Below are 16,183 nucleotides of genomic sequence, written 5' to 3'. Positions count from 1 at the left end.
TTCTTTTCCCTTTCTCCCCGCTGCTGCCACGATCCACAACTCCGACTGCAAAAACAATGCTGGATCTGATTGCCAGTCATACGCCAAACAGCAAGATGGAAGATACATGATGCAGCATTGATTACTGCTGATGATCGAACCGGCCTACTGATACTGGGGAATGGGGAAGATAGAACGGCCCGAGGTGTTGGGAGGAAAGAGGGGGGTGGTTAATCGGCGGACCTTCCGTCCCGTCGGAAGTATCAATTAATTACTAGCTATACTCGAACGGTCAGTGGTTTCGACACTAGAGTCCCTGTTACAGACGACCATCGACAAGCTCTATCGTAATATCAGTAGTGATTGTCACTTATCCTTCTGTCGCCCATCAACACTTTGATATTCAGCCATCCACTCATAACATCGGCCCGACTTCAACCTAAACGATTGGCAGTCCATGTTATTGGCGATATGTGTTGGATATAGGAGGGGTTAAAAGGGATATATGCGGCTGGGGTTCGTGGGGCGAAATGTCGCAGGGGGAAGACCTGTTTATCTGATGCAGATAGGGTGGTTATGGTTGTGGTGTAGATGGGTGGATGGGTGGATGGGTGGATAGATTGATTAATGGATGGACAGGCGAGGGGAGATTGACGAGGAAGAGAAACGACTCGGCTTGACTCCATCGTTGGATGGGTGGGTGGGTGAACGCGTGGGAGAGCAGGTGGCACTGAGACTGAGACAATGATCCTTGTGTGGATCAGGAGTTATAGCACTTTGCGTATGCCGGCCTCTGGATAGCAAGGTTACCGAAACGCCTCCCGGACCCGGATTCAAGGATCCAACTTGTTCTGTGTATGGGATACCCTGTTCGGCTCGGAGTAGGGAGTGCATTATGTACATATATGTATGTATATGAGGGCGATATCGATGAGGGTCTGAGCGGTAAACAACACGCTAGGTAGTGGTCCGAAGGAAGACTTTCTGTTCTGTTCTGGAAATGTAGGGGAGGCGGAAACATAGTGGCTCAGCTTTGATTCCTGGGCATCTATTGGTTTGGTTCCGCACAAGCAGGAGCGCTTATATGAGGATCGGAAATTTTTGCCTCTAGGCGTCTAGGGCGTAGATTTGAGCACCAATCGTAATATCAAAAGGTGGGAGAAATTCTACTGGCTGATGTTAATAGCTCATTTTTGGTAGAGACCAAATGTGGGTGATAGGATATGATTGGGATTGCATACCTAGCCGATATTCTTGTTTCATCTAAGAACTCAAATACGACATATTTTCAGTTGACAGTTGTTAATGTACGCGCTCATTCACATACACCAAAGGCGAACAGCAATCTAATCGTTGCGTTACATACTGGTTAGCGTGAAACATAATATTGCTTCTGCATATAAATCCACTTACCCATGACCACGGAGAAATGTCTTGATACAGAGGAATATAGAGAGCCAGTTCGTTCATTTTGAGGCTTCGATGCAGACTTCTTTGTATTCTGGAAAGAAACGTCATAAACTGGTTGGCTTCATAACATTCCAGTCACCATAAGCCAGCACTTTTACCAGCCAAAAAAGGATCCTTGTAGGATCGGTGGGACCAGGTGAAGTCTTGGACTGGATCGAGTGATATATGTACTCCACAATATACGAACACGGTTGCAGTCGGGTCGATTTGATCCATTGGCTGGGTGATCTCCCATCATCGGCTCCTGTTCCCCAGGATATGCAGCCTGAGTCTCTCTGCTGACGTTTTTGACAAAAAGCTTGGTGGTTTCGCTTGTGCCCGACCCTCACCCCCTCAGAAGTCGATGTATCAAATATCACGAGGATCGTCGTGTTGTCTATGTAACGCAGAGTAAGCTATAAGTGATATGGTAATGAGAAAACATACATACACGTCTCACCAGCATCATGCTACGATGCTACGTATACGGGTGCTGAGATGTGTTCGGTCAGTTTACTTGATTGCCCCCGATGATCGTGCAATTAATCGAATTTGATGATCGGACACAAAATTGAGGGGGCTTGACGAAGGAGCCAGCTATGATGCATTATTCGTTAGTGAGTGTATTTGGATCCCTTGCATGGGAAAGGTTACGTGCACATCATACCGGTTACTGTGTTGATCCGGTGAGCGGGAGAGGGGGAGGAGGGAGGTCCAATAAGCATAGTTGGTAAGAAGTCATGAAGTGATCTTTCAATTACGATCTACCGGTATACCGCCGCTCCGTACCGGGTTTCATAGCATACGAGATTTCTGGGAGAACATATATTTCTTGTTTGTCTGTTCTGAGCGAGCGAGTTGGGTTTGGGTAAAAAAGGTTGCCCCCATTTTGCTGTATGGATAGCCAATGGTCAATGGTATATCACATATATGCCACGCGTATGGCGGATGGTCGTCCTACCAGACGTATCCAGCTTCGTGCGGGGAATGGAACTCGATGGTGTCCACCAAGTCTTCCATGTGTATGAAGCCGCAAATGGTCCAGTCCATATGTTTCCATGTCCTGCAGAGACCCGTGTGTCTGCATTGAAAGACCTAGTGCACATTGGTGGAGCAGTCCTTTGATCCTGCTATATATAGCCTGCCTCTGATAGCTCCACGATGTCTTCCAAAGTGCCATCCATGATGTCGACATCCTTTGAGGTGCCCCCTGAGGTGTACTTTGAGGTGTCCTTTGATGTGTCCTCCACGCTGTTCTCCACGACGTCCTCTAGATTACGATATGTGCTTGCAGCACTCATTTTTTACTTAAAATCTATGTTATTCTGAAACAGATGGTATATATGGTGGTATAAAACTTAGTTTGGTTACTTACATGTCCATATGTTTCATGTTCGTGTGACAATATTGTCAATGCTCTTGACCTCCCATTCCGATTTACCGTCACGGAAGAGCTGGTTCATGTAGTCAAAGAAGGAGATGTAGTTTACAGCAATTGAGAACACAACCAGCCATGTTTTACTTCCATGCCAGCCACGTGAGATGGTGAGACGACATAGAAGGTCCGGATTAACCTACATGTGAATTACATACAGTACATGTAGTTTGTAGCGACGTCATATATATCATCTAAGTTAACCCCGATTTTCCTATCTTGCCCTAGCTCCTACTAATAAATAAGCTTTTTATCGATGTCAAGCTTGGGCGAATTGATGGGTATTTATAGTTTAGTTTGCACCAGAAGATTAGTTATCTATTTGCCATTTACGTTTACACGGGATTTCCTTTTGAGATTCGGCAATATCAGGTCTTAGATTTCTTTTTTCTATGAAAGGAATTATATTATATACTCTACATCCTTGGCCATGGGATATAAAAATAAAACCACCTTGAGGAAACATTCGCTGATCGATCTCCAAAGCCTAATTATCTTTCATATAAAAGCCACTCCATCATATCCTCCTGTCATATATATATATATATCACCCTTCCAGCTAGCCTTTCACTTATGTCCAAGTTTGTCTTTCACTCTTTAAATTATAAAGACATTAGGTGCGGCCTGCTTAAGAAGACATAACGAGAGCCGATTGTGCTGTAAAATTATAGCCGAGCCGTTTGCTGTTATAAACCGAAACAGATGACACTCGAGCCTTGTTGAGTATATTCGGAAAGCCAAGTTTAATATCCAGCTAAATCAACTCGAACTTAAAACCCACAACGCCCACAAACAACGCCACGCTGGCCACAACTGCGAGTAACTATTTCGCAATACTCTGTCCTCAGTTACCACAATTAATCAACTTCCACCAGTCCTAAAATCCTGGGCTTTATGGATCCCCCTGTCACCAATCCCCAATACTCAAATTCTATCTCCTTCATCACCACTCATCACTCGGAGCCCAACAACAAATGTACTTCCGCTATATCCGTCGCCTCTTGGCATTGTCAATGGCTGCTCGAGTCCCAACGGCATTCGGTACAAAACCCTACCATGCGGGGTAACGGATGATATCTACTCCGAAGGGCTATGCACCACATTCCATGGCTTGCTGGCTACAGTATGCACATGTAAGGAATGCGTCAAAAAGAGCGCTTGGTTGTTGGAATGAACCTCGGTGCCGATGATATCAGCCGCGATACAGATAGGTAGCGGTTCATATTGGTGAAGATGCTCAGTTGGCCAGTTCAATCTGTAAGTTGGGGGATTCTAGAGAAGAACGGCCAGTTCGAAGAATAGTCAAGAAAATAAGCATTTCGGAAATAGGCATATTTATATTACCTACCTTCCTACTTGCTTTCTTTCTAAGTACTATCTAACAATTTTCAAACACTAGGTATTACTATGAAGCAATCAAGCGTGCCTCGGCAACCCACCTATTATTCCCTGCAGCTAGTTGTTACCCCACAAAGCGCTTTGCCCAAACGGAGCAGGTGCCGAGATTATTACCGAGAATTTCTAATTGGGGGCGCCTTACTAAACTCACTACCTACACCGGTACTACGTAGAGGCAGTACGAAAGTTGTTTTGTTGAATATTCACCTAAATGCTATATAGATAAGTACTTACACCAACCAACCAACGAACGAAAGTCTTTATATTAAATTCCAATAACCAAAATCTCTTCTCCACTCTCTAGATCGGTATTCTTCCCTCCAGATCACTTTTCATCCCAAGTACTTGAAATCCATACTATCACAACCCACCAACCGCAGCCATGCCCGTCAAATCTCGCTGGCAATGCGCCATCCCTCAATGCTCCTTCCCCACCTACGTCTTCACCTCTCCGACGCACCCACTCCCCAAAGCACCCCTCTACATCGATGCCCTCTCTCCAACAAATCATTACCTCACCACACACTCCTACCGCAGTACCGTGGTGCGTATCGCCTCTGGCCTCATCTCCTGCGGCCTCTTCCCCGGCGATCGTGTGCTCCTCTACTCGGGCAACAACATCTATTTTCCCACCGTGTTCACGGGCATCATCGCCGCCGGTGGTATCTTCACGGGCGCGAATCCCACGTTCACTGCGCGCGAGCTAGCATATCAGTTGAAAGACTCCGAGGCCGAGTTTTTACTCGTAAATGTAGGATCGATTGATGTGGGGATTGAGGCGGCGAAGATGGTGGGGTTGGATCCGGAGAAGGTTTTTGTGTTTGATGATGGACTATATGTGGATGATGAGGGCGGCATCGTGAAGTGGACGACAAGGGAGAGGGTCAAGGGTGTGAGGCATTGGAGTGATATTGTCATGGCGGGGAATGATAAGTTTGCTTGGGAAGAGTTGAGCACCGAGGAGGAGGTGAATAGAACAGCGGCGATCAATTATTCGTCTGGGTATTCTTCTCTCCTGAATTCGCCCCCCTGATAAAGTTAATTGAAGATTATACTAGTACCACCGGCGTCCCAAAAGGAGTAGAAATCACACACCGTAATTTCGTCGCAAACGCCCAGCAAAATGTCCATGTCCGCAACCAGAGCCAAAAGCCCTACGTGACACCGCACTGGCTCTGCGCCATTCCCATGTACCACGCAGTTCGTGCCCCAGCCCGCCCTGAAAAACAGTGGTTATTCGCTTGTTTAAAAATTCTAATCTATTCATAGTACGGGCAAACGTATTACGCCACAATAGCCCCTGTGCGTAAAATAACCACCTGGATCCTGCCTAAATTCGACTTCCACACCTTCCTCTCCTGCGTGGAACAGTTCAAGATAACCAACATCAGCGGCGTCCCGCCTATCATGGTTGCGCTCGCAAAGCACCCCGAGGTCGCAAAATACAACCTGAGCTCCGTCGTCAATCTGGGCTGTGGCGCCGCGCCATTGAGTCGAGAGATTAGCCGTGCGGTGGAGGGGCGGGTTAGCCGGGGCCGGGGCCTGAAGGAGAATATCAACCTGAAGCAAGGGTGGGGAATGACTGAGTATGTATCCTTCTTTATATAGGCTGCGAGTATTAGTATCTGGAGACATGAACTGATGAAGATACTGGTAGGGCGACATGTTCAGTTATGGGCTTCCATCCGGATGATAGGGATGAAGATGGGTCTATCGGCGAGGTGTTCCCGAACTGTGAAGGAAAGATCATGGATGCGGAGACGGGGACCCAGGAGCTGTCTGTTGGCGAGAAAGGCGAGATCTGGGTTCGGGGCCCGAATGTCATGAAGGGGTACTACAAGAACTCGAAGGCCACGCGGGAGACCATCACAGAGGACGGATGGTTAAAGACCGGCGACATCGGGTACTACAATGAGCGGAAGAAGTGGTTTATCGTTGACCGGAAGAAGGTATGATATGACAGCTCTTTCAAGATTTTGGGCACAATGGTACACACAGTCTGACAAAGCCGCGACATGTAGGAACTTATCAAGGTTAAAGGAAACCAAGTGGCACCAGCGGAACTAGAAGGGCTTCTACTGGAGAACCCCGGGATTGCTGATGCGGCAGTCATTGGGATTGCCTAGTTCGTCTCCCCCATCCCCGACATCTGTAACATCTCTAATACCCGCGCAGTGCCGAAGACGAAAGACCACGAGCCTACATCGTGCTCAAGCCCGGCGCCTCACTAATACCCGATGACGTGAAGAAGTGGGTTTCCGAGCGGGCAAGCAGACACAAATGGCTCACCGGTGGCGTAGTGATAGTGAAAGACGTTCCCAGGAATCCGGTATGTGACACTTTCGTTTTTCTAATTCATCTTTATTTGATACTAACCCAGTTTTTCTTGTAGTCCGGGAAGATATTGAAGAAGGTGCTACGAGAAAGGGCAAAGACAGAAGTGGTGGATACGGCGGACCACAGGGCGAAGCTGTGAGGAGTATATATATATTTAGGTATCCGCGCTTGTATATATAAGTACATGACTTTACGATCGTCAATTACATACATTTTTTGGAGTCGTAACCATTCTCCAGTGTTTGCGACTTGAGATTAGTGTAACTGGTCTAGCTAGATGAGCGGACGCCATTAACATAGCTCTGTAGAAATTATTGTAATCTACATGTAGTAACCATTGCTTAAAAGAACCAACACGTGCACCCGCAAACACATATGCATACTCAGCTGTTGCCCAAGCCCCAACCAGGAACGCCGCGCAGCCCAGTGCAATATACTCGCGTCTATCCTCCCTACCTGTCCAAGCTATCCCTCCATTCCAGCTAACACGTAGGTACGCCCGCCCCTCACGTTGCGAACTGGAACACAACGCACCCACACCATCTGGCTACATTTGGGTTCATCATGTGCTATCACTCGGGCGCCAAGAACCACTGCTGCAACCTAGGCTTGGCATTGCCTTCCAACATGACCCATATCACGATAGTACTCCAGGACCGACTTCATCACTACTAGTAGTACACAACATGATGACCTTCTACCACTGAAATTGAAAACACACCGCGGCTGTTAACCTCATGCGATTGGCTCTGAACTGATAGGTCTACCTACCATCCGCGCTACCTGAAGGAGGTACATATTCATGAGAGTGAGGCGTACATTGAACATTGTAGCCGCGGCCGCCGCACGGATGGATATGCGCGCCTACCGGGGATCGGGCCAAGTACTGACTTTCTATCCCGTATGAGGAACCGGAGATCCCGAATTTCGCTCGGGGATGTGGGGTATATCCTTATCACTGAAGAACTTCTGCTCACCGTTTAAGGGGGATGATCACCAACTCGGGAATGAAAAGTAACATATTCCCCATAGGATAGATTGTGCTGATGGGGGTGTAATACCAGTCGTTATTAACGATAGATCTAGACTAAGATTCACCTTGCTCTATATCTATGGCCACTACTGCTATGGATCAAATCCAGCAAAGGCATCAACGAAAAGCAGTAAGATACCAAGGGCCAAACCTACAGCTTCAAGGTCAGATAAAGCTCGCCCAGCCTCAGCCCATCACCACTATCGATCCCGGAGAGGACAACACGTACCGCAATCTCCAACACCGTGGCTCACCAGGGATCTCCCTGGATGGTCCAACTATCGCCGCTCCCCGACCCGGGGGTGCATAAATTAAACCGTGCCGGCAGCGCGCCAGTCCTTGCATGTAATGGGTGCTATAACTCATACATTATTCCTGCAGCGGGCATCGGCGGTAGTGCTATGTACTTCTCGGGCAACTCGTGGGGCACCCCTCTATTAATAATACAGGGGTATAATCATTTACGCATATCTCCGTACGGAAGCAGCGGGAGATTACCAGGCGCGGGCCGGAAGCGTGGTGCCCCAACGCCGCAGTATATTGTGGAAGTGGCCTGGTCATCGAGTGATAACCCGTGAAGAAAAACACGACTTCTTTCCCGGCCGCGTAATAAAACGGTCTCATTTCATCACCGCCATCCTGTCCTATCAGCGAAGATAGCAATATAACTTCATCCAAGCAATATATACACCCAAGTAGCTAGGTAGTATTTTTACTCGGGTTAGGAGAAAGAGACCCCGATATTGTTTCGGGTGTAGAGTACTGTGCGGGATCCCTCTCAGGACTCGGAACGGATCTAGGCACCGTTGGAGCCTAATAATACCTCTTTACAAAACCGGATTTTTCTTTCTAAAAGAAATCGTACTCTAACCCAGGTGCAGTCCGTAATAACTGGCTCGGCTCCCACCTATTCTAAACATAACGGTCGGTTCCCGGCACGAGATCCGTATTTTAACCCAACAGCAGCCATACTAAACAGGTGCAGCTGCATAAAGCCCGGATAGTAGCACCATTGATATTGAGCGGCCAGCAGTCTACCCTGGCGGAGTAGGCGATATATATACTCCTTAAGCCCGAAACACGCTGTCACTTTCTTTGTGGGGGCCAAAGGTGTGGCTTTGCTATTAAATTCTTATCATTGATTCGAAATTGTTGATATCGATACTTATGAATGGGTCATCAGAAACTTAGGATAGCTTGTATACACAGTTTAAGGGAACGGCAGTATTTTCCAGCGTATAGATATCTATCTGGTTGGAAAGAACCGGTACTGCCCACCCAATCAAAGAGTTATACTCGAGGATGAATGTTCGGGTTGTAGATAAGTGTGAATATATCTCGAAATGAAGTTCAATTACCTCTTTGACCCTTTGGATAGGTCTTTTTTTCTGGAGGCACTTAGCTTAGTATATCGAAGTATTAGTGTCGTCACACAAGGATAAGATTGTACTTGTCTTTGTTTTCGTTTCGTATAATTTTACCATTAGTAAGAGAAATCGATCCAAACTTCCCCACACCCGTAACAGCGACGTAACAGCCCACGCCTCCGCACAAGACATCACTCGCAACCCACCACAAGCCGGGTAACCCAACCTCACCTAAAAAAACAGCAGCAGAAAACTCCAAATTAACCCAAGCTCTAAAACTTCACCAAATTAACCTTCACCCCACAACCAAACTCACCCTACACGCCACAATGCCTTCCCGCGGAAACCCCAACGTTCCCACCTCCGTCAAGAACCGCTCGCGCAGCCGTAAGGCCGGCGTCAAAGCTGGTGTTAAGGCGCGCGCCCGCCCCATCGCCGCCCGCTCCACTACCACCGAAACACAGACCCAGAGCGGCTCCGGCGTCCACCGCGGGCGCACACTCAGCACCAAGAAGGTGCGCCGCACCGAGCGCCGTGTTGGATTCGCGAAGCAGAGGAAGGACGAGGCCTTGGATGAGATTAGGAAGGCGGGGGAGAACGGCATTGTCGAGATGACTGGTTAGTAGTAGCTCCCGCACATGTGTAGAGAGAGAGAATGTGGGTTAATAGTGATGGTACAGATGTTGCAGCGCTCCCATTGTCGAAGAGGCAGCAGAAGCTTGCGGAGAGAGCGGAGGCTAGAGCGGAGGCGGCGGTGAGGGCTGCTGAGAAGGAGGCGGTTAAGGCTGCCGAGCAGGCAGCGAAGGCGGCGAAGGCGGCGGAGGAGGCTGCTGCAAAGGCTGCTGAGGAGAACGAGGGCGAGGGCGAGGGCGAGGACGAGGACGAGGCCGGTATGGACATCGACTAAGAAGCCCCCAGGGGGATTGTAAAGGGCGGTCGACGACTTAATACGAGAGAGGGCGACGGAAGGCTGCATAGTAGCCGAAATCTGTATATTTACTCTACTACGGACGGAACAGGGCGGATAAAAGTTAGTTGGATTTTGGGCGGCGTTTTCTGCTTTTTTTTTATACTAGGAATTTAAAGATAAGGAATTCACTTGCAGTTGAGAAGTTTTTCTTTATTTCTTAGAACAGAGTTGTAAATATTGGAGTTTGAATCCTTCAATTGGTACATAGTTGCTTTTTGCTTTTGGGTACTTGATATTTTTGGTGATGGTAATCACTAAAAAAGCAAGATTTTAATAGTTGAAGCAATGATAGAATTGCAACAATTTTTGCAGACCCGGAAATTTTAAGGTATCGTCGAGTACTCTAGCCTTAAAATTTTGTTTTGTTTTTCTTGGAATAAATCCTGTAAGCTTGAGTTTTGCGGAGATATTTGGTTTTGGTGCTAGCGCCGTATGCACAGGTCATAAATCCCAAGTAATCATCTGGTATTTACCATTTTAACGGTATCCCGATTCTGGCGAATCCCGAATCCCGAATCCCGAATCTCGAATTGATCCCTTGCAAATCCCCGTGCCACACCGTAGGCGGCGAGCATTGTAATCTGTGCCTCCCATCCACATTGGGGGATAAATTCCCTAGAACTTTCCAGTGCCCTTCCAAAAATACAGTGTTACGTCAGTCCCGAGATTGCATGAAGAATGAAAGGAGAGTAATATTTAGAACGTGTAGACGCTGAGAAGTGAGATTGTGGCAGCCGCCGCCGGATTGGTAAACTGCAGGACTGCCGACAAAGAGGGTTATCGATAAGGGGCGGCTATGTATGTATGTTGGGGATAACGTTGGTGTAGTGGTGTGAAAGGTGGGGGTTACGCGCCGAAGGGGGGATAGGTTGTGTTACGCTGGTGAGACTGTAGAACACACGGGTGTGGCAGCTATTTGAATTTAGAGACATTGGGATATGGAGATGTGGAGTAAAATGTGTTCTTTTGTTTATGTATGCTTTTGGGTTCCGCTTGCCTGCCTTGAATCTCGCGAGAGAACGTCTGGACATTCAAATTTAGAAGCTTTTCTTTTTTTTTTGCCCCTTCTTTTCCTATTCACCACTGTATAGAGAGATATCCAGCGTCTCTCCAAAGCTCACATACGTAGAGCTTCATGTTATGTCTTTATTGTTATCACGGTACGTACCGTCCTGTCTCTATTCTATATCTGATCTCCGGCTGAGAGCGAGCGAACGTGCCTAATTTACCACTCCTTCCGCCGCCTCCTTCTTTCCCGCAGCCACGGGATTGGTACGGGAGGGAACGTTGTAGAACAAGGGAATCGCCTTGCATGTGTCTATTACCTATGTCTGTGTCTCTCATGTCTCTGTGCGACAACTAGGTGGTACGTCTTGGCACGGGAGGTAGCTGCTGACTTCCAGCGGCGGTGATAGAGTTGAATTGAGAGTATGTACTCTACAGCAAATACGTCCTATTTACTCTAGGGATGTATGCAGGTAGAAGGACCGATAATATAGAGTTGCGGTCAGTCAGATAGCCAGTCAGTCATCAGGCGGCCCAGGAGGCAGCGATATTCGGAGAGTGCGGCTGAGCTTCCTTCGGTTTTGAGGGGATAGTAAGCCCGAAGTCGACTCATCTAGGCAATCGGCCAGGGCTCAGGAATCTCAGGGACCTTAGGGTCAGGTTTAGTTTGGTTCTCCCGCTAGTGGGGGCCAATCGCTGGTGGCGAGGAGGACAAGGGCATTGTCTATCATCCAATTGCACGAGGCTAATAAGTAACAACTTAATAACTAAACCTGAGACGTTGATCTTTCTAGGCGCTGTTTGAGGTAGTTGAGATACGTAACTTCAGGAAGGTAATCTACAGGAGAATGAACAAATTTGAATGGGTCGTTAGCTATTTGGCGGTAGATTTGTAGTGAGGTGCCGCGTCTTTTCTGGATGTGGAGATCGGCCTGTACGTTTGAATAGAGTAAACTAGCTTGTGCCTGTAGATTCGCCCAGGAGGAGCAGGAACAGGAGAGGAAGATAGTAAGTGGGGGCGTTTTATTTTTAGAAAAGAGAGACCTCTAAACCCAGGTTATGATAGCAGGGAAGGGGAAGGGGAAGGAATATGTAGAACAAGAGGAACAAGGTTTAGGGTTCCGGGTAGAGAGAGAAGAGAGGAGAGGGGTTGAAATTAAGATTGAGATGGTGCACGGCGCGAGCGATGTTCTTCGGTCGTGCATGCAGCGCAGTTGCTTCTGTTTTGTTCACTTGTTGCGCCTGTTTCTGTTTCTGGCATTGTACTTTAACTACTGTATGTAGGGCTCCTCATGTCACTGCACCTACATTTACCCACTTCCTCTTGTCTCTATTCAAGAGTACATAGCAGCCGCGCCTGATTCTGACCGGTTTACTTCTCAGCAGCCAGCAAAAGAAGAAAAAAGAAACAGCGGCAGAGTAACAGCAGTATTAAAGACATAAGCAGAAGTTGTTGGTAGCAGGTACATGATCAATAGTAATATTACATGAAGCCCTAAGTAGGTGTAGTACCCCACACAAAGTTACGCCGAGCACTGGCAGGCAGCAGTAGCAACAAGTGTCCCTAGGAATTCTGTTCCATTCTCAGATTTGAGTAAGTGTGTGACCGATATACTGTGTACTGTTCCACGACTACTACCCCCCTCACCTCCCCTCTCAAAGCCGAGAAGCACCAACCATCCTGGCTTTCATCTCCCTGGATACAATCATCATCATCTACTCAGCAATAAAGAAACTTATCTCTATCGAAAACTTCTTTGTGGCACACTTGACCGTTACTCTCGGTCAAATTCTCTGCTCGCACAGCTACTTTTTTCGGTAAGCATCACTTTCCCTCACTCTCCATCAGCTCCCTTCCTAGCTTTCCTGCATCTCACCGGTCCTCCCTTCGCCAGTCTACTTACGCTGCAACCAGCCGAAGAATATACAAGGCAGGAAAGAGCACCCGTAGCTCAGCTTCTTCGAGCCCACAAACTCCTACCACAAAAGCCCAGAGGCAAAAAAGCACCGACATTTCAATTATTCCAGAAATTCGGAACGTGTCAACGTGTGAGTCGAAATATCAAAAAGTAAGTTAACCTCCAAATACCCCGTGAAGAGGTTGTATGTGACTTGTAAAATTCCGTTGCTCATCCCCGAAGTTTGACCGCCGTTAAGGGGCTTTCGCGTCTTCTGCCCGCCAACCCCACCGGGTCCTTCACAACACTCTCATTCTATAAACCATCAACCACCACATTCACTTCCGCCTCCGTTAACTATTTCGAGTTTGACGGCTTGGAACCCCGTCGAGCTGTTTTATCTACCACCTACATCACTCCCTTCCTTTCTGCACCCTCCTGCGTTGGTTCCCCTTGCATTTGAGTTTGTCCTAAACTGGTAGAAGTCAGTTACCTCCATCCTCTTACACTACTACTCAAACCCTACCCCTACTCCTCCCCGAACGAGAAAAAGGATCAACCATGGCCTCAGGTTATCAATACAATGACAATTCCTTCTTGAACCCCGGACCTGCCCCGCGTCCACCTCAGGGCCGTCCTCCTGTCGCGAGCTCTGCTGCGTCTATAGCCTCCACAATCCATCACCCTCACCACTCCACCGTGTCAACCATCAACTCCCCATCTCCATACGGGTCTAACATGAGTCTGGTCAACACAAACACCAGTCAAATTATTGCTAACAACGGGACTCAGATGTCGTACGCAGATGGAAAGATTCACGAAGGATGGGCTTCCATTAAGGAGGATGGTTTGAAGTCCCTCTACTGGACAAAGAAGTACCTAATTCTGCGCGAGATTTCGCTGGATTTCCACAAGAATGAGTCGTCAACGTCCATGTCTCTCTCTATCCCCCTGAAGGACATCATCTCTGTCAACCGCACAGACTTGAAGCCCTACTGCTTTGAGGTTGTTCGCACATCCTCATCACAACAGGGAAATACCATCTCCCCCGATGCGCCTCGACGCACCGTGTTTGTCTCCGTCAAGTCAGACCAGGACCTCTATGCCTGGATTGACGAGGTGTACTCTCGGTGCCCGTCCATGGGTGGTGTATCCAACCCCACAAATTTCACTCACAAGGTACATGTCGGCTTTGATCCCATCAGCGGGGGTTTCACAGGTCTTCCCGAAGAGTGGAGTAAGCTGTTGAACTCCAGCGCCATCACAAAGGAGGACTACCAGAAGAACCCGCAGGCTGTCATCGAGGTGTTGGAGTTCTACACCGAGGGCCAGCAGCGCATGAATGAGGAGGGTGGATTTGCCGGAATGCCACCGCCGCAGGGGCTCAATGCGACACAGCAGCGGCAATTGGCTGGGTTGGCCAACCAACAGCAAGAAGAGCGTGAACGTGAGCAGTGGGAGCTGGAGCGTGAACGTGATGCGTATAGAGAACAGGAGTACGAGAAGTCTCAGCGCGAACAGCAGGCACAGCGTGAAAAACAAGAGCGGGAACGCCGCCAGATTGAGCGCGAGAACGAGCAGCGTGAACAGGAAGAACGTCAAAGAGAGGAAGACCTGTTCAACCAGTCCAGTCATCAACAGGATGATTACGAGGAGGATGATTACCCTCAAAAGGTTAGCACAGCTCAGCAGCCGATCATGATGACTGGAGGTGGTGGAGGCTTGTCTTCTCAAGGGCGTTATAACCCAATGGCTCCCAAGACTTCCGGCTCTCAGCGAACAGCTACAAAGGGAGCGAATGGCCGGGATATGGATCCCAGAAGGCCTGCTCCTTCTGCTCCTGGTGGAACTCTTCCCAGACCAACTCATGGCTCTCAGAGAACACCTGGTGGTCAAACCACCCTACGTACTCCTCCGTCAAGGCCGGACCAGAAGACTCCGTCAAGGGAACCTAGCCCAGCTGCTGGAGCTCGTGGCCCGACTCCTGTCAATACCAAGCAGACAACGCTTCAGTCTTCAAACCAGGCTTCACGCATCCCAGCTCCTACAACCCCGACTGTCAAGCCACTCAATGTCCCAACAAAGCCGGCAAATGCGGCAAAGGAGGTCATTACAAAGCAGGAACGCAAGGAAAACCAGAGGCGTGTTTCGGGCATGACCGAAGCCCAGGTTATGGAGAAGCTGCGCTCTGTTGTATCACCCGGAGACCCCAATCAATCATACACAAAGCTCAAGAAAGTTGGTCAGGGAGCTTCTGGATCCGTTTATGTTGCCAAGATCAACACATCGCCAGCTTCTGCCATGGCCGCATCTATGCTTTCAAGCTCTGGAAAGAATAGTGCTAGAGTGGCTATTAAGCAGATGGATCTCGCACACCAACCAAGGAAGGAGTTGATCGTCAACGAGATCTTGGTCATGAAGGAGAGTCAGCACCCGAACATTGTCAACTTCTTGGACGCCTTCCTCAAGGGGAACAGCGAGCTTTGGGTTGTTATGGAATATATGGAGGGAGGTGCACTTACAGATGTCATTGAGGCCAACACTCTTGAGGAAGATCAGATTGCCACTATCTGCTTCGAGGTATGTTTGATATTCTATTTGGATCACCGTGCTGGATACTGATTTTGTTCTCTCAAATAGACTTGCAAGGGATTGGAACATTTGCACGCCCAGAACATCATCCACAGAGATATTAAGAGTGACAACGTCCTATTGGATGCCCATGGTCACGTGAAGATTAGTATGTTACATCCGTATTTATCCTCCTTCCCATATTTCACGTTCTAACCACATAACTTTTGATAGCCGATTTCGGGTTTTGCGCCAAGCTCACCGAACAAAAATCCAAGCGTGCCACCATGGTCGGTACCCCGTACTGGATGGCACCTGAAGTCGTCAAGCAGAAGGAGTACGACGCCAAGGTTGATATTTGGTCTCTTGGTATCATGGCCATCGAGATGATCGAATCCGAACCACCCTACTTGAACGAGGAGCCTCTCAAGGCCCTCTATCTTATTGCAACTCATGGAACACCCACCTTGAAGAAGCCTGAGAAGTTGAGTAAGGAGCTCAAGAACTTTTTGGCTGTGTGCTTGTGTGTCGATGTCAAGCACCGTGCCACTGCCGAGGAGCTCTTGAAGCACGACTTCCTCAGGAAGGGATGCCCCTTGGCCAGTTTGGCAGCGTTATTGGCCTCTAAACAGAAAAATTAAACCGTAATATCCACCTAACGGAGGTATTTGGATGACGATTACGAAAGCTTAGATTTTGGGTCAATTTGGGGTTCAGTTACTTCTTATCTTTTTCTTTTAA

At 48.3% G+C, this 16,183-nt stretch overlaps 4 protein-coding genes across 4 annotated transcripts; all 4 read left to right on the top strand.

Annotated features, from left to right (window-relative positions):
• Positions 1–4,643: 4,643 nt before the first annotated feature.
• LAJ45_07838 (uncharacterized protein) lies at positions 4,644–6,778 on the top strand (the record flags this gene model as incomplete). The annotated part of the gene is made up of 8 exons (XM_046117393.1): positions 4,644–5,263; positions 5,320–5,461; positions 5,531–5,847; positions 5,919–6,210; positions 6,283–6,386; positions 6,437–6,511; positions 6,562–6,590; positions 6,654–6,778. The coding sequence occupies 8 exons, from the start codon at positions 4,644–4,646 to the stop codon at positions 6,776–6,778; spliced, it is 1,704 nt and encodes a 567-aa protein (XP_045969378.1).
• A 2,549-nt stretch (positions 6,779–9,327) lies between these two features.
• LAJ45_07837 (uncharacterized protein) lies at positions 9,328–9,905 on the top strand (the record flags this gene model as incomplete). Its single annotated transcript, XM_046117392.1, has 2 exons — positions 9,328–9,616; positions 9,679–9,905. 2 exons carry the CDS (start codon positions 9,328–9,330, stop codon positions 9,903–9,905), a joined length of 516 nt encoding a protein of 171 aa, XP_045969377.1.
• A 2,127-nt stretch (positions 9,906–12,032) lies between these two features.
• On the top strand, positions 12,033–13,129 carry LAJ45_07836 (uncharacterized protein; the record flags this gene model as incomplete). Its single annotated transcript, XM_046117391.1, has 4 exons — positions 12,033–12,169; positions 12,636–12,791; positions 12,889–13,042; positions 13,115–13,129. 4 exons carry the CDS (start codon positions 12,033–12,035, stop codon positions 13,127–13,129), a joined length of 462 nt encoding a protein of 153 aa, XP_045969376.1.
• A 303-nt stretch (positions 13,130–13,432) lies between these two features.
• Positions 13,433–16,083, top strand: LAJ45_07835 (uncharacterized protein; the record flags this gene model as incomplete). Its single annotated transcript, XM_046117390.1, has 3 exons — positions 13,433–15,451; positions 15,512–15,611; positions 15,677–16,083. The coding sequence occupies 3 exons, from the start codon at positions 13,433–13,435 to the stop codon at positions 16,081–16,083; spliced, it is 2,526 nt and encodes an 841-aa protein (XP_045969375.1).
• Between the last annotated feature and the right edge of the window lie 100 nt (positions 16,084–16,183).

This window comes from Morchella importuna (genome assembly GCF_003444635.1).
Source record: "Morchella importuna strain M04M26 chromosome Unknown Morimp01GS026, whole genome shotgun sequence".
NCBI classification, from domain to species: Eukaryota; Fungi; Ascomycota; class Pezizomycetes; order Pezizales; family Morchellaceae; genus Morchella; species Morchella importuna.
The sequence above is the reverse complement of the archived record's forward strand: the minus strand, read 5'-3'. Positions and strand labels throughout refer to the sequence as shown.